The sequence below is a fragment of the Sciurus carolinensis genome, chromosome 2 (assembly GCF_902686445.1).
Source record: "Sciurus carolinensis chromosome 2, mSciCar1.2, whole genome shotgun sequence".
Classification (NCBI taxonomy): Eukaryota; Metazoa; Chordata; class Mammalia; order Rodentia; family Sciuridae; genus Sciurus; species Sciurus carolinensis.
Genome location: NC_062214.1, coordinates 45197408 through 45223020, shown reverse-complemented (window position 1 = coordinate 45223020; position 25613 = coordinate 45197408). Strand labels below are relative to the sequence as shown.

The 25613-nt window shown below is 36.9% G+C and overlaps 1 protein-coding gene across 1 annotated transcript in view; it reads left to right on the top strand.

Annotated features, from left to right (window-relative positions):
* Ralgapa2 (Ral GTPase activating protein catalytic subunit alpha 2) overlaps positions 1 to 25613 on the top strand; it is a 302869-nt gene that overhangs the window by 76228 nt on the left and 201028 nt on the right. The window contains 5 exon segments of the mRNA XM_047542031.1: positions 2897 to 3124; positions 17257 to 17424; positions 18601 to 18738; positions 20454 to 20602; positions 24638 to 24749. Of these exon segments, the coding sequence (XP_047397987.1) occupies positions 2897 to 3124; positions 17257 to 17424; positions 18601 to 18738; positions 20454 to 20602; positions 24638 to 24749 (795 nt within the window).

Genomic DNA, 25613 nt, shown 5'->3' with positions numbered 1-25613 from the left:
TTTTACACTTGTTTACTATTGCTCTAGAATTTTCTGTTGCTCTTAAACTCTACAAAGGCTTCCCACAAGCATGTAGGCAAATCAAAACATTGATTGAGTGGTATTGGTGTTGCCAACAGAAAGCTTTCTGCATCCTCCTGTTTAATACTTACTCTGTGGGTGTTCTCAGCCAGTCCCTGAGAGGATGAGTTGTAGGGTTGAAAGGATACCAGGGTGGCAGGGAGGGTTGAGAGGAAGGAATAAATGGTAACCTATATCATGTAATGTCCTGAGCCCTGGCAGTGCTGATCAATAGATGTTTGTTTTGCTGATTAAAGCTTCTTCCCATGCCAAAAAAGTAAAAGTCATCTTTGCATTGGCCATGAAAATGAACTAATACTAAATAACAACTGAGAATCCTAGCTTGATTTCAGTGGGTGGAAAATGAACTCTCTTTGAGGCTAATTCTATTCAAGCTTATGTTAATCTTTGTAAAAAGGGCAAGAAATGAGTAGACTTAGATATTCAGTTTGTCTTCAGCCTTACCACTTACTGTAATTATGAATGTTAAAACGTAAAGATGGTTTTGGAAAGTAGCTTTATAGCAGGAATGTGGACTATGTAAGGCTAAGGAAAGCATTTTATTAGAGAAATAGTTTTTGTGTTATGGCATAATGGGAAACCCATCTATGTTATCATTCTGTTCCATTTGATAGAGCTTATTTTTAAATGATTTGGTAACTTTAAGTATAATTCTTTATGTACATTTAAAAAATTTTGTCATATTGATATGTTACAAATCAACTTAAAATTTAGTATCTTAAAACAGCAACCCTTTTATGTCATTATTTTACATTTTGGGTGAGGAATTGGGGCAATATATGGTTGGGCAATTCTTGTGAATTTCATCTCGCACTAACTGGAGTCACTGGGTGGAAATCTTTATTTACTTCCAGTTGGAAGGAAATTGGGTTCATCTAGGACTCCTTTCCATCCTGTCTCACTAGCAGGGTAGTTGAAATTCTTACCTTCTTTGGGCTCTAAGGGCAAAATCTTTCAAGGGATGGAAATGTAATTGTTAGCGCCCTGGGCCTGAGTGACACTGGCACAGGTCTCTTGTACTCTGTTCCACTGCTAAAAGGCATAATGCAATTTGGTAGAGTAAAGGGAAGGAGCCACAGAGTACACACTGAGGTTGGAGACCTAATGTAATGATAATACGAAAGCATTGGCACATTGGGTTGTTCACCTTCCTACAGAAAGAGATGTGCAGCAATCTTCAATTTGCCACACTTGTACGTGTTGCTGTGGGAAAAATAGCAGTTATCAGTTAAAAAGTCACAGGTTTTTGAGCTGTAAGAGACATTAGTTCTAATTTAAGATTCCATGCTCTATAGATTTTTTTAAATTAAAAAAAAAGTGATGAGGCATGGTGCACATGCCTGTAGTACCAGTTACTTGGGAGGCTACAGTGGGAAGATCACTTAATTCAGGAATTTAAGGTCAGCTTGGGCAACATAGCAAGACCCTGACTCAGGAAGGAAGGACTGGAGGAGTGGGGGAAGAAGGATGGGAAGGAGGAAGTTCAAATGAAGTCAAGTGACTTGTCTTGGCAACTTACAAGTAGAAATCCATAGAAGCAAGTATATTGACACTTTTCCTGGACCTCTTTCCATAGAATACTCACCTCATCCTTGGGTCATTCCAGCTGAAGCTTCAGATAACAAAAGGAATAAAGTGTATAGAATTTTATTTTGCCATGAAAGTAACTGGATCCTTCAAAAAGATGAAAGAATTTCAATAGGGCAATATATCACGGTGTGATAGATAGGGTCTTTGATAAGCCTCACAGGCTTAGTAACTAAGGTATGAATAGAAAAATTACTATACATATTAACCTTCTACTAATTTACCCTAGAGATTACTGTTGGGTATTGTTTTGTTTTAATACTGTTATAGTAGTTATAAAATTACTGTCTTACTATTATACTATTCATGTCTTACTATGTCTGGTAAAAAATATTCCCAGTGAGTAAAATTTTAGTGGTATTTGGGTTATATATTTCTGAATTTTAAAATTAATAATATTGCTTACAAAGATCAAGTAAAATTATACCTGCTTTATGTTCAAAGGAAACCTCTCATTCTGTGGAGAAACCAGTGCAAAAAATTAATACTAAGCTTTGTAAATCATCACACGAATTAATTTATTTCTTTGTACTTCTGATGTCTTCTCAGTGCTTATAATTTTATAAACATGTTAGTTAAATTTGGTCTGAGATTCTGAGGCTAAAACTCAGATCAAGATTCTTTTAATAAAATGACCTTTAAAGATCATGCACTCCTCCATCAAGGTGACACGTTAGGCTTATGAGTCACATGATGCCTCCCAATCTTGTTGCTGGAAGAAGTTCCTTGCATTTTCAAATTTCTGTGCCCATAGAGTAAATGCTGATATTTGGAGACCTAACTTGATGATAATACACATGTATTTGTGCATTAATTTATTCTGTGATTTTACAAAGGCAAATTAAATGTTTTAAGTGATAAAATTTCACAGCGCTCTTCCCTGAAATAACTTAGTAGTTTTCTTATTAAAATAACTGAATTGAGGAAGGATTAGTTGGTTAATTAGAAAATGGGTAACTGTGGGTTTCAGAGCATGTGCTTCAAGCAGTAACTAGTTTTTGGCTTACTGTGCCCTGTGAAAGTTTTTGGTAACCAGACTGTTTTAAAACAAGGCAAGAACTGAGATAAGGGGGCCTATCTCAGTAGTAAAGCTCATTTTTAGCATGCAGGAAACCTGGGTTTAATATCAAGCACCAGCAAAAACAAAAAACAAGGCAAGTCTTAAGTTTTGCTAGATGCCTGTGGGTAGGGATGTGGATCACTGAGAAATGTAATGACTTTCTTCCAGACTGTTGGTGGTGGTGCAGTGCAAGAGAGGGTGCCAGAGTTGGATAGCAGTGGGCCTGCAGAGCAGGACAAAAACCATTCTAACAGCAGCACCTTGTCTGACCGAAGACTCAGCAACACCAGCCTTTGCAGCATTGAAGAAGAGTACCGAACAGTGTATGAAATGGTACAGCGGATTCTCTTGTCAACACGTGGTTATGTCAATTTTGTGAATGAAGTATTTCGCCAGGTTAGTGTGTGTTTATGTGTGTATGTATGTGTTACCAGTTTATGAAATTGAAGACATTTTTGTTCTTGTTTGTGTTAGCTAATTACTCTAGAAAATACCTGAGATAAAATAAAAAAGACAAAAGGCTTATTTTAGCTCATAGTTTTGGAGGTGTTAATCCATGACCAGTTGACCCTCTAGCTTTAGCCCTGTGGCAGCACAGTACATGATGGAAAGAGCAGGAGGCAGAAGAGGCCTGTTCATGTCATGGTTGGGTGGGTGTGAAAAAGAGGAAGAGAAAGAGTCCTGGGTCCTACAATCCCCTTGAAGGCATGACCCTGGTGACCCAAAAACCTTCCTAAAGGGCTCTCCTGGAGAGTTTCCACCACCTCCCTTTAGTGACAAGCTGCAGATCAATTTTATTAAATGCATGAACCTTTGGGAGAAATTGCAAATCTAAATTGTTCTTTTACTTATAACATTCCAAGAAATACTGTTTATGAGTTGGGCTGAATTTTAGAACTCAATAATGACCCTTGAAATCCTATTTTTTGTGATCCACAAAAAGTTTTTTTTTTTAAGTTTTGTTTTTGAAACATTCCTTCATAAGGAAGGAAAATTCAACAAATATTTTAATGTTTTCATAGCAAACTAAATAAACTCAAAGGTAGGTGATCAGAAAGCTATGCCTGAGTATCCAGAAACAAGTGGACCTAGCAACAAAGAGGATGATTTTTTCCCAGAGCCTCAGGGAGCTCTCTGACACACCTGTGGTCCTGTAAAATGTTGTATTTGCCTGAAAAAGGAAAAGTACACATGAGAAGTATTTATGGCACAAGAGAAAACGCTGGATGGGGAGGGGAATAAAAAGAGAGAAAGGAGTTGAGGCCAAGACATGAAATAAAAGACCTATGATAGAAACTGTGGTAGATGGAAAGGTGCCAAAAGAGAAGTGTGAACAAGAAAAGGTACAAGCAAGGGAAAGAGATGGAAGAGATTAGCAACCACAAGTGACATCAGAGATTTGCAGTGAGGGCTGATACTCCCCCGCCCTCGGGAGGGCATGGACACTGAGCAATGTCTAGAAACTATTTTGATCATCACAGCTGGGGAAGGAGTTGTACTGACAGCTAATGGGTAGCAGTCAGATTGTTGTTAAATATTCTTTAGTGCACAGAACAGCCCCCATTCTCTTCTCCACCATGATAGAGAACTATCCAGCCCAACATGGCAGTAGTGCATCTATAGAGAAATTCTGAGCTAGAGCCCTCTGACAGAGCAAGCAGAACCCTCTGCATGGGTTTTAGATTGCATTTATTGCTTTTTCTTGGTGAATGATTATTTTTCTTGTACAGAAGACAAATGTGATTTCTTTCATAATAATTTGCTTTTCAATTTTAAATAAAGATAGTCAGAAACTATTTAAGTCTAAAGGATATTAAAGTTTAAAATGGACATTCAAAAAATGCACATTCTCAGTTGGGAGATAAGATATGTGTATATATTGCAGAAACAAGTGGACATAGCATTGTAGTGTGAGATATTGGAAGATCAGGTGTCCCCTTGTGATGTGAGAATAAAGGCAGAGAGAGGGGCTTTTGGCAGGAGCTAAAGGACCAGGTGGTGCAAGTTACCTGATACTGGATGGTTCAGCAAGCTGAAGGTAGTAGAAATAGTAATTGAAGAAAGATGAGATTCAGCAATGTTTAGGGCAGCCTTCATCTCTGCTACCCAGAGCAGGAAAGACAGGCAGTGGTAGAGTGCTTAAGTGCAATTATGGTCACTGGGTGGTTCCACTGGAAACTGTTCTAACTAGAGTTTTTCAGTTATAAGAAAAACTGTTGTATCCGTTTGTTATAGGTCATAAAATCAACGAGGTGAGTCAAATCCAGTATTACTTTTTAAGTAATGAAGCAATAAAATAGAATACATTAAAACATTTCACAGTGTACTTCATGTTATAAGGATTAGTATTCCTCTGTGAAACTTCTGATTTATCTATATAATACTCTATATAGATGCATATTTCCTATAATATGCCTTGCTTAGGTAATGATCTGAATAGTTTGAAGCACTGCTGTAAAGGATATTTATTCATGGGGTTGTTTTGTGTTTTATTTTAAAGAATAATTTTATTAAAATATGTTCATTAGATAAACACAATCTATAGATATAATTATGGAAGGGAAAGCAAAGGCAAATTGCTGAAAACAACACTATCTAAGTGACCATCATTAATGTTAGAAGAACATCTTCCTACGTATTTCAGTATGTGTATGTGTGTTTACTGACCTGGCTAGCTAGATAGATGAGACACCTGCAGAGAGCAGCTGGATAAGAAAGGTTGTAAACAGACAGAAAGCAGGCTGGCAGATGGACAGGAGGGTGTCAGGTGACCTGAAAGGCATAAACACACTGGAAGTCAGGCATAGAAGATCATACAGGTAGGTATAAATAATCCAGCTATCAGAGATGGAATTAAACAGGTGGGGAAGAACAGAGAGATATGAAAAGGCAGGCAAGTGCAAATAGATGGGCAAGCAGAGATGAAATGTGCAGGCAACCATGGGCATGGACAGGTAAAATTGGGACAGGACAGATCCCAACTGAGATCAAGACAAGGTAGATGAGTAAAAGTGCCAGTGGTCAGGGTCGGGACTGAGAAAATAACTTTAGGTCAGTGGATTCCTTAATTCTTAATGATTTTTTAATTTTTTTATTTTTGTGGTACCGGGGCTGTAACCCAGCAGTGTTCTGTCCTTGAGCTCCAATCTGCATCCCTTTTTAAAATTTTAGTTTGAAATAGGGTCTCTCTAATGGTCCAGGTAGCCTTGAATTTGTGATCCTCCTATCTCAGCCTCCCAAGTTGCTGGGGATTACAGACATGTGCCACCACCCCGCCTGATTTGGAACAATGTTTTAACTACTTGTTATAATTTAGGTAGCACTATTGATTTCCTGTTATGAAATATGAAGTTAGCAGCCTTATATTTTCTTTAGCCTCCTTTCTCCATCTGCTAATTTTATTATAATGTAAATTTATCTCATCATTTGGAATTGATTTTGGAATCTAAATGTACAGAGTTGTTTAGGCTTGGTTCTGTTTTTAATAGATCATTCCTCTTGGTTCCATGGTCCTAAAATACTTCCTTTGATGGACTTTGTGGTTTGCCTTGGTTTGTCATTGAGTATTTTCAATAGGGTGTCCTGGAATTCTGTTCCATGAGTTCTTTTAAGATGGCAAATGTTTTTCGTTTGCTTTTTGCATGTAATCAGCAGCTGAGCTGAGTCTAATAATATTGGTTCACTCTTTCATTTAAGAATTTGTAAGCCAGAACCCTTTTAGGCATACAAATCAGATGCAGGAAAACCTCATAAGGATTTCAGTCATACAACTGGAACTATAGAATGAATAGATTCAACATTTTTAAATAATTAAAAGACAAGTTTGAATTTTTGCAATAAACAAGAAACTGTAACACATGACCAATTCAGATTTGTATAGGAGAAAATAGAACTTCTGAAATTTTTAAAAAACATGTAATAACTGGAATGTTAAAAGGAAACTTTAGTGGGTAAGTTTAATAGCAGATTAGGTGCACCTTGAGATAATAAACTGGCTGAAGAAATTACCTGATTTTACCTCAGAGAGACAGGTATGAGAACTAAGAGGGGGAGACATGGAAGATCTAGTGAGAAGGGCTGATGCATTTGTTCACATCTCCTGTAGCTGCATTCTTTTTTGTTTGCTGTTCTAGTTGCTGAGAGTATCTTGTTATGACTGGGATACCTTTTTTCCCCTTGAAAGTCTATCAGTGTTTGCTATATTTTTGGCAAAATATTAGTTGAGGTACAAATTTAGAATTGTGTGTTCTTCTGAATTGAATTTATCATTAAGGAACTTCTGTCTTTAGTAATGCTTTTTTAGATGTTGCCTCAAATTCTTTTTTTATTTTTAATTTAATTTTTTATTTGTTCTAATTTGTTGTACCTGACAGTAGAATTAATTTATACATTTTGATAGATCATACATAAATGGAGTATAATCTCATTTTTCTGATTATACATCTTGTAGGATCACATCTCATGCAGTCATATATTTACACGAGGTAATAATGTCTGTTTCACTCTACTATCATCCCTACCCCCATACGCCTTCCCCTCCCTTTATTACCCTCTACCTAATATAAAGTAACTCTGTTCTTCCCTGCCCACCCCCCACTTATTGTGAATTAGCATCCACATATCAGAGAAAACATTCGACCTTTGTTTTTTTGGGCTTTGCTTATTTCACTTAGCATGATATTCTTTAACTCTATCCATTTATCTCATATGCAATAGTTTCATTCTTCTTTAAAACTGAGTAATATTTCATCACATATATGTCACATTTTCTTTATCCATTCATCTGTTGAAGGACATCTAGGTTGATTGCATTTTTTAGCTATGGTGTATCGAGATGCTATAAACATTGATATGGCTGTGTCACTGTAATATGTTGATTTTAAGTACTTTGGGTGTAAACCAAGGAGTGGAATAACTGGATCAAATGGTGGTTCCATTCCAAGTTTTCTGAGGAATCTCCATACTGCTTTCCATAATGGTTGCACCAATTTGCATTCCCACCAGCGAGGTATGAATGTACCTTTTTCCCCACATCCTCACCAACGTTTGTTGTTACTTGTATTCTTGATAATTGCCATTCTGGTTGGAGCGAGATGGAGTAGTTTTGATTTGCATTTCTCTAATTGCTTGAGAAGTTGTACATTTTTTCATATATTTGTTGATCGATTGTATATCTTCTTCTGTGAAGTATCTGTTCAGTTCCTTAGCCCATTTATTGTTTGGGTTATTTGGTTTTTTGATATTAATTTTTTGAAATTTTTATATATCCTAGAGATTAATGCTTTATCTGAGGGCCTGTGGTAGAGATTTTCTCCTAATCTGTAGATTCTCTCTTCACATTATTGATTGTTTCTTTTGCTGAGAAGAAGCTTTTTAGTTTGAGTCCATCTCATTTATTGATTCTTGATTTAACTTCTTGTGCTTTAGGGGTCTTGTTAAGGAAGTCAGATCCTGGACTGACATGGTGAAGATTTGGGCCTACTTTTCTTTTAGTAGTCACAGGACCTCTGTTCTAGTGCCTAGTCTTTAATTCACTGTGAGTTGTGTTTTGTGTGAGGTGAGAGATAAAGGTTTAATTTTATTTTGTTACATGTGGTTTTCCATTTTTCCCAACACCATTTGTTGAATAGGCTATCTTTTCTCCAGTGAATGTTTTTGGCACCTTTGTCTAGTATGAGATACCTGTTATTTATGTGGGTTTGTCTCTGTGCCTTCTATTATGTACCATTGGTCTACATGTCTGTTTTGGTGCCAATACCATGCTGTTTTTATTACTGTAGCTCTATAGTATAGTTTGAGGTCTGGTATTGTGATGCCTCCTGCTTCACTTTTCTTGCTGAGGATTGCTTTGGCTATTCTGGGTCTGTTATTTTCCAAATGAATTTCATGATTGCTTTTTCTAGTTCTATGAAAAATGTCATTGGGATTTTAATAGGAATGGCATTAAATTTGTATAATACTTTTGGTAGTATGGTCATTTTAACAATATTAATTCTGCCTATTCAGGAGCATGGGAGGTCTTTTCCATCTTCTGAGGTCTTCTTCAATGTATTTTTTTGGTGTTCTGTAGTTTTCATTGTAGAGGTCTTTCACCTCTTTTGTTAGATTGATTCCCAAGTATTTATTTTATTTTTTTGATGTGACTGCCAGTGGGGTAGTGTTCTTTATTTCTCTTTCAGTGGATTCATTACTGATTTATAGGAATGTGTTTGATTTATGGATATTGATTTTATGTCCTGCTACTTTGCTGAATTCATTCATTAGTTCTAGAGGATTTTTGGTGGAATTTTTTAGATCTTCCTTATAGAATCATATCATCAGCAAATACTGATAGTTTGAGTTCATCTTTACCTGTTTCTATACCTTTAATTTCTTTCTTCTGTCTAATTGCTCTGGCTAGAGTTTCAAGGACAATATTGAATAAAAGTGGTGAGAGAGGGCATCCTTGTATTGTTGCAGGTTTTAGAGGGAATGCTTTCAGTTTTTCTCCATAATTAGAATTATGTTGGCCTTGAATTTAATATATATGGCTTTTATGATGTTGAGGTATGATTCTACTATCCCTAGGTTTTCTAGTGTTTTGAACATGAAGGGGTGCTATATTTTGTTAAATGCTTTTTCTGCATCTATTGAGATGATCAAATGGTTCTTGTTTTTAAGTCTATTGATATAATGAACTACATTTATTAATTTCCATATATTGAACCAACCATGCATTCCTGGGATGAACCCCACTTGATCATGGTGCACTATCTTTTTAATATATTTTTATATGCGATTTGCCAGAATTTTATTGAGAATTTTTGCATCTATGTTTATCAGGGATATTGGTTTGAAGTTTTCTTTCCTTGATGGTGTCTCTGTCTGGTTTTGGTATCAGGGTGATATTATGTTTGGAAGAGTTCCTTTCTTTTCTATTTCATGGAATAATTTGAGAAGTATTGGTATTAATTCTTCTTTGAAGGTCTCATAGAACACAGCTGAGAATCCATCTGGTCCTGGGCTTTTCTTAATTGTTAGACTTTTAATGCCACTTCTATTTCATTTCTTGAAATTGTTGTGTTTAAATCGTGTATGACCTCCTTATTCAGTCTAGATAGGTCATATGTCTCTAGAAATTTGTCAATATCTTCAGTATTTTCTGTTTTATTGAAGTATAAATTTTCAAAATAGTTTCTAATTATCTTCTGTATTTCAGTTTTTTCCTTTGTATTCTTTCCTTTTTCATCAAGTATTTTACTAATTTGGATTTTCTCTCTTTTTCTCTTCATTAGTGTGGCTACGGGTTTATCAGTTTTATTGATTGTTTTTCAAAGAACCAATTTTTTATTTTGTCAGTTTTTTGAATTGTTTCAATTTCATTGATTTAAGCTCTAATTTTAATTATTTTCTGTCTTCTACTGTTTCTGGTTTTGAGTTTTTCTTTTTCTAGGACTTTCAGGTATAATGTTAGGTCATTTATTTGTTGTCTTTTTATTCTTTTAATAAAGGAGCTCAATGCAATGAACTTTCCTCTTAGTACTGCCTTCATAGTGTCCCAGAGATTTTGGTATGTTGTATTGGTATTCTCATTGACCTCTAAGTATTTTTTCATTTTATCCTTGATTTCTTCTACTATCCATTTGTCATTTAATAGTGTGTTATTTTTGTCTCCATGTGTTAGAGTAGCTTCTATTTTTTATTTTATTGTTGATTTCTAATTTTAGTCCATTATGATCTGACAGAATGTAGGGTATTATCTCCATTTTTTTGTATTTACGAAGAGCTGCTTTGTGGTATAAGATATGGTCTGTTTTAGAGAAGATCCATGTACTGCCAAGAAAAAAGTGTATTTGCTCATTGATGGATGAAATATTCTATATATGTCTGTTAAGTCTAAATTATTGATTGCATTACTTAGTTCTGTAGTTTCTTTTTTTAGTTTTTGTTTAGAATATTTGTCTAGGAGTGAGAGTGGTGTGTTAAAGTCACCCAGTATTATTGTGTTGTGGTCTATTTGATCTTGAAATCGAGAAGGGTTTGTTTGATGTACATAGATGCTCCATTGTTTGGGGCATAAATATTTACAATTGTTATGTGTTGCTGCTGTATAATGCCCTTCAGTAGAATGAAATGACCTTTTTTTGTCTCTTCTGACTAACTTTGGTTTAAAGTCCACTTTATCTGATATGAGGATGGAAACCCCTGCTTGTTTACACAATCCATGAGTGATATGTTTTTTCCCATTCTTTCACCTTCAGTCTGTGGATGTCTTTGCCTATGAGGTGAGTACCCAGCATATTGTTGCATCTTGTTTTTTAATCCAATCTGCAAGTCTATGTCTTTTGATTGATGAGTTTAGGCCATTAATAATCAAGGTTATTACTGACATATGACTTGCATTCCCTGTTATTTTGGTTTATTTCTGGCTTTTAATTTGATTTTAGTGTCTCCTTTGACTATTCCTTTAGTGTAGATCCTACCTTTGCTGGTTTTCACTTTTTTTTTTTTTTCACTTTATCCTCATGGAATATTTTGTTTAGAATGGTCTGTAGTACAGATTTTCTAATTGTGAATTCTTTTAACTTTTATTTATCAGGGAAGACCTTTATTTCATCTTCAAATCAGAAACTTAATTTTGCTGGGTATAAAATTCTTGGTTGGCATCCATTTTCTTTCAGAACTTGAAATATGTTATTCTATGACCTCCTAACTTTGAGGGTCTTGGTTGAGAAATTGAAATCCGAATTGGTTTTCCCCTATAAGTAATTTTTTTTTCTCTCTTATGGCCTTTAAGATTTATCCTTGTTCTGTATTTCAGTCATTTTCATTATAATGTGTCTTGGTGTGGGTCTCCTGTAATTTTGTATATCTTGGGTCCTATATTTGATTTTCTATTTCGTTCTTTAGGTTTGGGAAATTTTCTGATATTATGTCATTGAAGGAATTGTGTATTCTTTTGTTTTGTATCTTTGGTTCTTCTTCTATCCTGATAACTCTTAAATTTAGTCTTTTCATGTTATCCCAATATTCTTGGAAGTTCTGTTCATGGATTCTTACCATCTTCTCTGCATGGTCAACTTTATTTTTAATATTAAATATTTTGTCTTCATTATCTGAGTTTCTGTCTTCGAAATGTTCTAGTCTGTTGGTGATGCTTTCATTTCCTGTATTTTCTCTTTGATTTCACTCTTTATACCATCCTTTACTTCGCAGATCAGATAACTATGTACATTCTAAACTCCTTCTTGGACATTTCTTCTACTGTGTTGTAAGTAGATTTGGAGCATCTCAATTTGTTTGTGGCATTTCGTTCCCTTATTTTTTCATTTTGCTTGTTGTATGGATCTGAGGCAGTATACTTATTTTGTCCCTGAAGATTTCTCATATCCCATCCTTAAGAGGGAGACCAATATCAATAGCACCCAATGCAAACAACATACAGCTTCAAATCTCATTACTCCCACCAAAGTGTCCACTGCCCTCTTGATATAAACAGCAATGATAAATTCCATCACTGTCCATTATAAAGACAGAAAAATTTGCTAAACGGACTTACAGTCTCAAATAGTGGACAAAGGAAGAACAGAAACAGTGCTGGACAATGGTGTTCATGAGGGAGAAAGAGAGAGCCAAAAGCAAAAATCCACAGGAAGAGTGGAAGAGGAACCAACAGCAATTGGCTATTAGGTGGTGAAAAGGTAGAAAGGAAATTCTGAAAGACAAGTGAGAGGAAGAATACATATAAATAGAAAATAAATTAAAAATATAAGAATATACAGCAGAACTACAAAATACCATGGATATATCACCATCCTCAACAAAGTGATGCAAAAAAAACACCCTTCTCCAAATACGGTGTAGTGCCATGTCAGAGAAGAAAATAAAATAAATATCGGTGGAAAATTGAACAACTGTCTCTGCTAGCCTTCGAAAGCTTCTCAGCCCTGTCTCTGACTTCCCACAAGACTGACTGGCCCAGACGGGACCTGGCAGACCCAGTCACTGTCTCACCAATCTGGACCTCAGATGTCCTGGGTTTGGCCAATTTGCAGTCCCAAGATGTCAGTACCACTGGAATTTGGAGAGAGACCACCAGGGATGAGCAATCCTGAGAGATTGCGGCAACCTGCATTCCCAGGAGGAAGACCCCAAGTACAGCCAAACCCACAGGCACCCCGAAACTGAAACTCCAGATTCTGGCCAATGTCCCCAGAAAGGGCCATCTGCACCCCAAAATGGCAGTGGCAGCAAACCCACCAGCACTCCACACAGATCCCAGGCTCTGACCCGTGTCTCAAAATGGATGTGGCCGTGTGCAATCAAACCTGGAGTCTCTCTGGCAGCGGACCTCTGGGCAGTGGTGGAAGTGGCAGTGGCAGGGGTCAGTGGTAGCAACTGTAATTGTCAGTGGTGTTGGCAGCAGGTGGGGTGTCAGCAGCAGCAGTGGTGGTGGCAGTGGCTGTGACTGCAGCTGCAGTTGTGGCACCACCCAAAGAGGAGACCCCCTGGTGACCTCTGGAGAATTGCAGCAGCTTTGGTGGCCATGGTATCAGTAGTAGCTGCAGTAGCAGCAACAGCAGTGTAGATGGCAGTGGCAATGGGAGAAAAGACTTCTGGGTGTCCAAGGCAGCCTCGAGGTGACTGCAACAGTGTGGACAATAGCAGTGGTGCCTGTAGAAAACACCACCAGGCACCTGCAGCAGCAGCTGTGCCCCATCAGCAAACTGCTGGGTGATGTCAGTGGCACCTGCAGCAGCATGGAGAAAAGACCTCCAGTCATCTGCAACAGTGGCACCCGGAGAATACACCTCTGGGCGTCTGGGACAGCGATCTCAGGGGCAGCTGTGCCTCGATGGGAGAGAACACCTCAGGGCGATGGCAGCAGCCACCTCAAATTCTTAATATAACTCTACCAGTTTTCTTTTGCTTAGTGTTCACATGCTGTACATTTTTCTAAGTTTTAACGTTCAACCTCACATGTCCATATGTTTTGGTTATTCTCTTATGAATCATGGATAAATGTTTTTAATTTTTTTTCTTGTGGTACTGGGGTTAAGCCCAGGGCCTCATGCTTGCTAGGTAAGCACTCTACCACTGAGCTTCACCCCCAGCCCTTCAATTGATTTGTAAATCCAGTGTTAAAACCACTGTGTTTTGAATGGAACATTATTACATTTACATGTAACATAGCAACTGCTTCTATTGGGTTTGTGTGTGTAGTCTTACTTTTTACTATCTAATTGTATCCAGTTCTTTTTAGTTTACATGTTTTTGGTATCCCGTGTTACTTCTCTAATTAGACAAGTAGTCTTATACTAATTTGTAGTTATTTTAATGATTAACAACATGTATCCATAACTTCAATTTAGTATTAATTTCAATATGATTAATAATTTTTAGTTCCAATTAACACCTCTCAGTTTGCATGCCTTTGTTATGTATTCATATTCTATTTTATGAGTATGTAGAATATGTATAAACTATATATTTCAGAAACATCATAATGTTTTTATCCAGTTTTATTCATATATGTCATCATACACTTTACTATTTGGATTTATACAAATTCCCTTTTGTTTCATTTTATTTCTTCCCTAATCTCTGATGGGATAATTTTGGTTCTGCCCAGAGAATAATTTTTAATATTTACCTTAGTTCATGTGTTTTGGTAACACATTTTTCTTATCTGAAAATGTAGTTTGCTTTTGTTTTTGAAGTATATTCTTTCTGGGTATCAAATTCTACCATTGTTAACTTTTTGCTTTCTGAACTTTAATTTCGTTCATTAATTATAATTCATTGCTGTTCAATGGCTTTGATTTGAGAAGTCATGGTAAGTTGTGTGGTCATTACTTTGGAGGAAATGTGTCTTTTTCCTTCTGGCTCCTCCTTTTTTTTCTTCTTTCTGGTACTGGGAATTGAACCTAGGGGCACTTAACCTCTGAGCTACATCCCCAGTCCTTTATATTTCTTATTTTGAGACAAGGTCTCCCTAAGTTGCTAAGCCTGGTCTTGAACTTGCAATCTTCCTGCCTCAATCTCCCAAGTTGCTGGGACTTACAGATGTCTGCCACCACACCTGGTCTCTGTCTCCTTTAAAATTCTTTGGTTATTTTTGATTTCCTTACTTTTATGGAAATATGCTTTGTATTTATCTTGATTGTTTTTCTTTGTTATTCTTGAATCTGTAATACAGTTCATCAGTTTTGTAAAATTCTCAGCCATTCTCTCTTCAAATATTGTTCCCCCCCTTTTTTTCCCTTCAAACCATGCATGTACAGTAACCTTTTCACTGTATTTTTCTCTTTAACTATCTCTTCTTATTTATTCATCCTTTTGTTTTTCCTTACTTTATTCTGGATATTTTCCTCTGATATTTCTGCCATTGTTTTCTTCAACTTTGTCCATTCTGCGTATATAGATATACACTGAGTTATTAATTTTGGTTATTTTATTTTAAAATTTTATTTACTTCAATTTTTGATACTCCCATTACCTAAATATTGTATGTTTTTAAACTGTTGTCAATTTTTTAAATTGTGGTTTTGTTTGAACTGACATCTTTGTTCAGAATCATGTTTCTGATTTTTATTAATGTGTTACATATGATATTAACCAGGTTGTTTGTAGAGATAGTTTTTGGTTTACCATGATTTTATTTTCTTTTAAGGAGGAGTTATTATTTGCTTCTGGGAGTAGGACAATGTACTATATATACTTTTATATTGGACTTGGGTTACTTGGTTGTCTATATTTGTCAAAACTGATTCAATAGTCTCCTTAAGATTTTTGCATTTTGTTTTTTCTAATAAAGTACATAAACAAATATTGGACTCTAGTCAGTGATACACCTGCTGAAGAGTTTATGGATGAAGTGTGCCAATGTTTGCAGTTAACTGAAATGGATCAAAAATAAAATAGATTGAATTAAGGATAGATAAGAGGGGTGAATTGACAGATAAATATATGATAAAGCAAATATAGCAGTGTCTAGTGGTAGAACCAAGGGAGTAGTTATATGGGTATTCACTGTAAAAATCTTTTATGTGTGAAAATTTTTGTAGCAAAAATTCAGGAAAATCATTAGAAAGGGATACCCTTATACTTGGTCATACTGTGTGTGTGTGTGTGTGTGTGTGTGTGTGTGTGTGTGTATGTGTTGATCTTCCTTGAGCTGTACATCAGAATATTTGATATACTGTAGTCTTATTGTAACACAAACTCTTCTCTTCTGGTATTTGATATGATGTAACCATCATGGAAATTTATAAATTGTATATTGTATTTTAACTTTTTATTGCTGTGACCAAAATACCTGACTAGAACAACTCAGAGGAAAAAAGTTTACTTGGGCTCATGGTTTTAGAGGTCTCAGTCCATGGTTAGTCAACTCTATTGCTCTGGGCCTGAGGTAGAAGGGCTTCCTGGAGGGAAGCTTCTCAACTCATGGTAGTTGGGAAATAGAGAGACCAAGGAGCCAAATATAATCCTTAAGTGCATATTCCCAGTGACCTATTTCTTCCAACCATGCTCCACCTGCCTGCAGTTACTACTCAGTAATCCATTCAAATTATTAATCCATCAAATGAATTAGTCCACTGATGAGGTTACAACTCTCATAATCATGTCACCTCTGAACATTCCTACATTGGCTAACATGAGCTTTTGCAGGGGCAGCTCATATCCAAACCATAATAGCATTCATCCATGTTAAAGTGAAATCTGCCTGTATAAGATTGGTATTAAAACAAGTCTCAGAAACTTGATATAAGGTACTGAATTTGAGGATTACTGACTTTAGAAACTTGGAAAAATATGTCTAGTGCTCTGAGGCTCAGTGTTCTCATCTGTGACATTAAAGCAGTCATCCTGGGGTACCTGTCCTTCCTGCCTACCTTACATACAAAAATAGCCCTTAAACTTTAAAAGACAAATGCATTCCTCTTTAAATTCTATGTTTTTGGAATCTGATTACATTAATTTAAAAGTCTTATGTGCAAATATGTAAGGTGGTTATTTAATACTAAAAAGTGCTTATAAGTATGCACAATGCTAACAAGTGGCCAGTGGCTCTTACTAATTAGAGGCAACTGTCCTTAGTGGCATTCTGATGTTGAAAACAGATTGAGAAGAAAGGAAAAGAAGAAGTCAAGGAAAAGGCAAAAATTAAGTAAACAAAATCAAAACAAAACCCTGATTTGTAGCAGTTGCCAACTTCTGTGTTGTAAATACTCCGAACCAGGCCAAATCAAGACATCAATGTGATGTTACTGAACTTGTGAAAATAAAAAAATCTCTACAGGCATGCTTTATTTTTATGGAAATATGACTCAGAATATAAAAGTTATTTTTAAACTTCATTGTTTCCTGGCCTAGTTATGGAAACATCTTCTGTTCTCTGGATACCTTGAATACACAGAGGTGTGTAACCTTGTGTAGTATAGTTACAACCTCTGTTTCTGAAATTGATGATGGTCACTGGAAATGTCTATTATGTAATCTGACCTCATGTGTAGTTAAAGGGAGTTTTCTTTTTTTCCTTTCAGGCATTTTTATTGCCTTCCTGTGAAATAGCTGTAACAAGAAAAGTAGTCCAAGTGTATAGAAAGTGGATCCTGCAGGACAAACCTGTGTTCATGGAGGAACCAGATAAAAAAGATGTTGCCCAAGAAGATGCTGAAAAATTAGGATTTTCAGAGACTGACAACAAGGAGGTAATTTTAGTACCTGTCCTTTGAGTTGGGATTATATATGTTTTAGCAAAGTAAACCTGCTCAGTCAAGGGTCCCACTTAGTGGGATACAGACAGTTGGATCCCATATGCTGTCTGATGAGTGGATGAGTTCTATGAGGACGTGCCTCAAAGAGACATCCCCTGTGTTCTGATCTAGATTACAGCCCTCTCCTAACCCTCAGACTTGGGCCATATGCACCTGGTGTCTTCGTTCATTAGTGTTTCAAGAGAGTTGTTTAACCATCATATCTCACAGGTCTCTATGTGAAACTAAAGAAGGCACTGCCTTCTCCTCAACTTGTTTAAAAAATAGCATTCAGAGGAACTGGATTTAGAATGTTTTGTCGGACTTTTCTTGTACAGTGGACTGTACCAGAAGCAATTGTATGTTAAACATTTGAAAGGACTAGCCAAATAAATAGCAAGTGTTGCCTGCACCATAAGGAAGGATCACTGAATGCCACCCTCCTGGAGGACTGCAGTCCCTATTAGATAAAGTAATAGAGGTTGGATAAATCTAAAACCACAGGTACAACCCTTCCTGAAATACAAAAGAAACTTAAATCATATTTATATTTCTGGAGTGCTATTTTGAAACTAATTTAAAATATTTAAAATTCTTAACCAGAGGCATATTACTTTTAAATATCTGTATTCCATAATTTTGATATTTCTATATTGGTGAAATCATTTTAATGACTAGTCATGAGATTGAAATGAGTAAGCCAGTTAACCTGCTCAGTCAAGTGTCCCACTTAGTGGGATACAGGCAGTCGGATCCCACATGCTGTCTGATGAGTGGATGATGCTCCCTCAGGCATTAGGCAAACATACTTCAGCACATACTTAGAGCTATGTACTATTTGGGGTGCTCAAAGTAGGTTGGTGAACAAATAGAGATCTAAACAGAAAAAAAAAATTGCCCTCTCAGAACCTGTTTTCTTGTGAATTTCAGTGAGTGTAAGAAATTAAATGTGTTGAGTTGGGGCATAGTTCAGTGGTATAGTACTTGCCTAGTATGCTCAAGGCCCTGGGTTAAATCCCCAGTACTGAAGAAAAAAAAAAAAAGAAGAAGAAAAACCTCAGAAAGAAAAGAAATTAAATACTCAAACATATGCTTCTTTGCACTTTGTTAATGGATTGTCATTTTCTGAAGGTCTCATCTGAAAATTCTGGTCATAAACGATCTTCCAGTTGGGGACGCACATACTCTTTCACAAGTGCCATGAGCAGAGGATGTGTGACAGAAGAGGACAATACAAATGTGAAAGCTGGGGCCCAGGCTATGCTGCAGGTATGACGAGGACATGAAAACCCTCCCTCCCCAGTTGGAGGAATCATTTTGAGCATTTTGTTTAGCCGGAATAATATCATATTAAATGTGGTGATATATTTGGCCATCTGCTACTATTTGCTATTTAGCTCCTAAATTCTCATTCTGTTTTCTGCCTAATTTCTCACCTGCAGTTGTCAAAGTTATTTTTTCCTAATCAAAAAAGACGTGAGAACTGGTTTCAGTTTTATGAGAGGAGTTATTACACAGTATATGTAAAATGTCTGAGATTTAAATCTTAACAAGTGTCTTCCAAACACATTGGAGCTATGTGTTGCTTGGATGCTAATTTGCAAGCCAAGTTTGGTTATTATATATAATCTCATAAGTAATATTCCTCTTAAAACTTGCCTATATTTATAAAGAACAATAACTAATGTAATAACTTTTGGCTGTTTGAATGAGTATGTGAAGTAGATCCCATCCCATTTGGAAACATTGGAAAGAGCAGTTAAGGCTCCTTATTTAACTTCGCCAGCTCTCAGGACTTTCATCTAAACAAATAGAGATTGGGAGATTCCCTCTAAGGTCCCATTCAGCTTGAAGGCTATTAGGAGTATAAGTGAAAATACAAGGTACTTCTCATTCCTCTGTTCCCTAGTTCCCTCACTTCCTACCCCTCACCTGAGTTTATAGTTGTTTCCAGTTGGGCATCCCACATAGAGGCCAGATATGGAATATTTTTAATTTTAATCATTTGATCTGTACATTTATTTTGAAATCCATCCAATAATGAGTCAGAGAAGCATTGCTTGTACTGTTGCACATGAAGGAGACCTAAGAAGGAATATATCTTTAGATAGATATAGCTGATCCATTCTTATCAGCAGATTGACAACTCAGAATATCTGATATTGATGGGCCACTAGTGTCACCTGCATTTTACTGTGTGTTTCTAAGTAGTAATTCACTACATGGGAGCCGTGTCAGTGTGTCTAACATTTGTCCTCTGAGATATCCTACTGGTAGAGGATAGTGAACTTTGGTAACAATCTAGAGCAGAGTATAGAGTAGTCAGCTGATCATTATGTTTATTTTATTTGTAATCTGTTTTTATCTTGAATTTTGTGTCCTGCATGACATCTTTCTTCAGTTTAAAAAAAAAATCGTGTTTCTGGAAGATGTGCATTCTGGATCATGTGGCTTTGTCTGTTTCTGGGCACATGCTGTTCCTTGAGGTCAACACCTTTCTTAGGTGTGCTGGCCTTGCTCCTCAGGAAGCAGGAGTTCATGTTCTGGGAGATTCAATGACAATCCCATAGTTCTGTCATTATCCTGTGTCTGACCACAGGCTCTCTTTTCCTACCCTCCCTCCACTCTAAATTTTTTTTCACCTAAATGCAGTGATCCTTGTTTTTCCTATTTTTGTTAAGGAGGTGTCAAAAAGAAGTCCTCAAATCTTTTATGACTCATAAAATTTCTAAAGTTATACCAGTTATATGTAATGGCAGTTTTTCCCCTAGGAAAAGGTCTTGAAAGGTGTCTGTTGAAGTGATTCGAAAGAGTGATCTAAAAATGTCTTGGGTTTATGTTAGTATCTTGCTTATCTTACTGACACAGATAACTTAAAAGTGATTCAGTGGTAGAAGGAAATTAATATCATTATCTGTAGGCAAAATGTGTTCAGATATATATGGCTAATTATATTTTCTAATGTAAAATTATCGATTTTTAAGGTATTTTTGACAAATGCTGCAAATGTCTTCTTGCTGGAACCATGTGCTGAAGTTCCCATGCTCTTGAAAGAACAGGTTGATGCTTGTAAAGCTGTTTTGATTATTTTTAGGCGCATGATAATGGAGCTTACAATGAATAAAAAAACATGGTAAGTTTATTTCACATTAATATATATTGTAAATATATATTATATAAAAATATTGTAATACATATTGTTTCTGTTTTTCACTGTAATTAAAATGTTAAGGTTTCCATTTATTTAATGATGTTACCAAGTTAACAATAAGATGATAATCAGTCTTTTGGAACAGTTTCTGTGAATTACGAAGAAGGTAAATACCCAGTTCTTTGATAGTTCATTTATTTTCATTATTCTTTTTTTTTATTGTATACAAATGGGATACATGTTTCTCTATTTGTACATGGAGTCAAGGCATACCATTTGTGTAATCATAAATTTACATAGGGCAATGTTGTTTGATTCATTATTTTTTTTCCCTTCCCCCTACCCCTCCCACCCCTCTTTTCCCTCTATACAGTCCTTTGCTCTTAACTAAAAGTAGTCATATTACTTAGTGGTAGTTTTTTTCCATTTTAAAATGTCATCAGTTTTGTGGAAAAGCATGCTTTATAATATCATACTTCATAAGTCCTGAAGAGGTTAATTTCCCAAAAACTCTGTATACCGATTTTTATTGCTTCAACTTGACATTTTAAACTTATTTTGGAAAAACAATTATTTCAAGTGATAAATTATCAAAGCAACTAGTTTAATAATGTTGTAAAAAATAATGCCATCACTAAAAGTACAAAGTTTTTTTCTTTTTGTCTTTGTTTTTGCTGGTGTTTTCTGTTCATTATATCCCTAAAAGTTAGTAGAACATAAGATATTTTCCCGTGCCCATCACCCCATCTTGAGAGGTATTTTCAGTGTTCTTAGCAACAAACTGGAAAGCCTTGGAGTCACTTTCCAATTCCTTTTCTTTTTGTGTATTGAAGAGGCAGCCTTTCAATTCTGCCTCTAAAATGCCTCTCAAATCTGTCCTGAGTGTGTTCCTGTCACTTGACCATTGTCCTTATTGCCCACTGGCCTGTCAGCATTCCCTCAAGTGCTCTTCTGCCTCTACTCACAGGTTCCTGAGGCCACTGTAGGTCAGCTCTGGTGGACCTTTCCACATCAGAAATTCTCCTGTCACCCCGTCTGTCTTCCAGATGCCCTAGAGTGAGCCCAAAGGAGTCTCTCTCTATAGTTTGCGGGGAACCATCGAGATGAGGCAGGGCTGAGTCATCGGGAGCTTCAGGTCACCAAGTCTAGCCCTTTTCTTTCAAACATGAGGGAAGGGTGGACCTAAAGGAACCCTGACCTACAAAAAGTTAACTAGTATTATAAAAATCATAAGTAACAGAATGATGATTTGAAGATGTAAATTCCAATTTCATCTTTCTTGGAGAGTGACCCTCTTTGTGTAGATTTTCTTATATATTTGGGTACCCGATGATCCCTTTCTTCCCTTTTCTCTTCATTCCTTCTCTTTCTCCCTCCCTCCCTGCCTCCTTTCTTTCCATCCAGTGAATAACTACAGAATTTCTATGAGAATGTAGTGGTGAGTTAGATAGACAAGTCCTGCACTGATGAGTGATGTATAGGACTCGTAGACATAACAAACTCATAAAATCTCAGGTAGTAAAGTACAAAGAACCACGATGCTAAGGAATGAGACAGAGAACCTTGGGTCAGGTATGCTGGAAGGCCTTTCCCAGCAGAGTCCTGAGTAAAGAGAGAAGCCATGGGGATCTGTGGATGGACCATTCCAGGACAGAAGCAATAGTAAATGCAAAAGCCCAGATAAGGGGAAAGTGGGGATAAAAACTGCATTCAAGGAAGGAGCAGTCTAAGGGAGAGGGAGAGTGGAAGGGAGGATGAGAGGAGCAGGCCAGGGCCAGCTACTTAAGGTTATGTCTGTGAATAAGCAGGAAAATGTATCATTGTCCATTTTACCTTTCCAAAAAGGCTTCTCTGGCTGCCACTTGGAGAGCAGATAGTGCAGTGGAACCCTAAGTCTGTGGCCATAGTGGAAGGTGACTTAAACCAGGACTGTAGCCAGGAAAGTCCCAAGAAGTGGTCCTGAAATAGTGAATAGCTGATGTGTGAATGAGTAAAAATATTGCCTGTGTGAGATGATAGAAATAAAATAAATAATAAAAGATGTCAGAAAACCTTCACTCTCCTGTCCAACACAAGGAGAGCACACATTCCTATTCACATTACATTCTTCTAGTACTTCTTCTTTGAGGAGGAGTGACGAACACTCAGTGTTTCATAAAATAGAAAGAATCAATCTGTGGCTTAGACTGGCAGCTTGTCGCTTTGCGTGCCTTTCTTCTGTTAGAAAGATTTTTGAAATTGTAGATAGTTTTTCACCCCCATTTTCTTCAAGAAGACTCTGCATGAAAATTCCATGGCTCTCCAAGCTCTCATAGGTCCTCAATTGAACTCATTTTGTGTCTTTGTCAGCCATTGCTTCAGTCAGTTTTGTCCTTTCTAGCAGCAGTTTCCTTCACCAAGGTTTATCTGAAACTGGGGCTATCTCACATTCTCATCACATCTGCGTGATGGGCCTGCAACTACTTGTGTGGAAAGAAATGTTTTTCATTGTCTTAAGAATCATGTGATATGAGCAGGCAGTGTTGATACCAGGTGCCACCCTCCCCTCCATGTGACAGGGTTCTAGGTACCCTGACTACTGAGTGGCAGGCTGTCCCCAGCTCTGCCATTTTTTTTTTCCTGATTCTCCTCTTCAGAGTCGCTGTCCCATTCAATGCACATGTGCCTAGATCTTAGGTGACTTGACTACTCTTCCTTCTCTGTGTTTCCAGAGGCAGTCTATAGGAATAAGGAAACAAGTGGAGTAGAGTTCAGTGAGAATGTATGCCAATAAATAACTGAAATCAAATGGGGCCAGTACAAAGAAGGCAATAAATCCCCAGAAGTATTGTACTGTAAGAAGGTTAATGAGATTCAGCATCATATATTGTTAAGAGCAAATGCTGTCCTGTTACATAGAGATAGGAGAAAAGTATCAAGGAACTATAATTTAGAGATCTCTTTTTCTGACCTAGATTACTTTTCCCATTTTTGGTTTTATCACTAAGGAGTTGTAAGGTCAAGGAGAAAGTAGTAAAGATGAATGAATGGTTAGTGTAAAACCCTCACAGAAATCGGAGTGATTTCCCTCAGAGAATAAATGGACCTACCCTCTATACAAAAGGTAATGTGTTTTCTGTTCCCACAGAGTCCAGGAAAAGAAAACTCAAGGATACACTTTGATGTGAGGAATATAATTTAGCTGTAATTAGCTCTGGTTATAATTAGTTCTGATTGTCATAATTAGCAGTGTTATGTAGTGTTTTCTACTCTTCCAAGTTTTTTTTTTTGTGGTACTGGCAGTTGAACCTAGGGCCTTGCACATGCTAGGCAAGCACTGTACCACTTAACCATGTCCAAAGGAACATCCAAGAACTTTTACATAAAGCCCCTTCTTCAATGCTAGCCCCTAAAACTGCTAGCACATTGTAATAGAGATGTTGTGACCACAGTTGTCTCAACTGTACACTGTCAGGATCTTTTGGGTAAAAGTCCAGTGTCCATCAGTGTCCAGTCATGGCCTTTCTGCTTGCAAGAGGACTGTGAAACTCAGTTGTGCTATGGTGCTGACTGCATGTGTCCCCAGAGTAAAAACCAACCAGAAAGTCAGTTTTATATTCTATCACAAAGATAGATAGGGAGACCTTCCAGGCTAAATAAAACAATGGATAGGAAATTAAACAGTGCTACATAAGTTCAAATTGGCACAGCTACCCTGAGTGCCCTTAAGGCTCTGGTATAGTTGGAGAAAAACCATCTTGATTCCCTTTCTGCAGTGGGAGAAAATCGGGGTAGAAAGATGCTTCTTTTATTCTAACTATTAGTGTGGATGTGGGAGGCATGTTTGTAGAACTGTTTTAACATAAAATAGTTTATTTTAATGAAATTTTAATGTAATTGGCATGTAGACTTTTAATATTCTTGTATAATATGTGATTATCGATGTTATTTAATTCGTAAGAGAATTTCTCATATCTACAAATTAAAGTGCTTGGGAGATGTGATTATTAATAAGAGCTTTTATTTTGGGTGGCCCAGGGAGCAGATGTTGCAAATACTACTCAGGATAACAGAAGCTGTCATGCAGAAGCCAAAGGATAAACAAATAAAGGACTTGTTTGCCCAGAGCTTGGCAGGGTTACTATTTAGGGTAAGTTGTTTTTATTGAAACACTGCAAATGCAAGAAATGAATCAGATTTTACAGAAAATTAGTTTTAATCATAGAGAATTTTAAGAGCAACATTAAATTTACTTTGAATTTTTAGAAATATTTCTTCTTATCTTTGTCCTAAATGTCATGTTCTGTTCTTTGCAATTAGTGCTGACTTTGCTACCTCTCTGCCATCAAATTCCTGATTTGCTCAAAGGTAGAAATTAGGAAGATAGCAAGCACTCAGAACCTTGGTGGTGGATCAGATAGACTTGGAGAGGTACAGATGTATGGGAATGGAATAAAAACTTGAGAACCATCCACGTGTTGGGCAATTGTATTTAAAGCCACAGTACTGGATAGAGCACCCAAGGAAAAAATACATGCCATTGAGAGAAGAGGGCCAGAAGAGGGCCTCTCCATGGTTGCCAGAAGAGATGCTGAGAACAGATGGCTAGTGGGCAGTGAGGAGGACCAAAGGAGTGTGTGCCTGGGGCCTTGGATGCCTAGAAAGAGAAAAGCAGTCAGTTGACTGCTGGCTTTGTCAAGATGCAGGTTTGTAAGAATGTTCTGAGGCCCACGTGGCATAGATGGAGGAAAAAATGAGAGCTAGTAAGTGGAGGTAGCAAGTATAGACAAGGCTTCCCAGAGGTCTTGTTGTGGAAGGAAAAGAAAAGGGGGTGAGGTTTAGGTAGATGGTATTAAGTGTGTGTGCTTTCCAGTGTGATGGTCCAGGGAAGAAGGACAAGGGTGGCTTGGGAGAAAGGACTGCAGAAGTGAAGTTTCAAATACAATGGAATGCTAAACTGCCCTCAGTGTGAACAGAGAGCCAAGGAGATGTCTGTACTTCTTGCATCTCATAT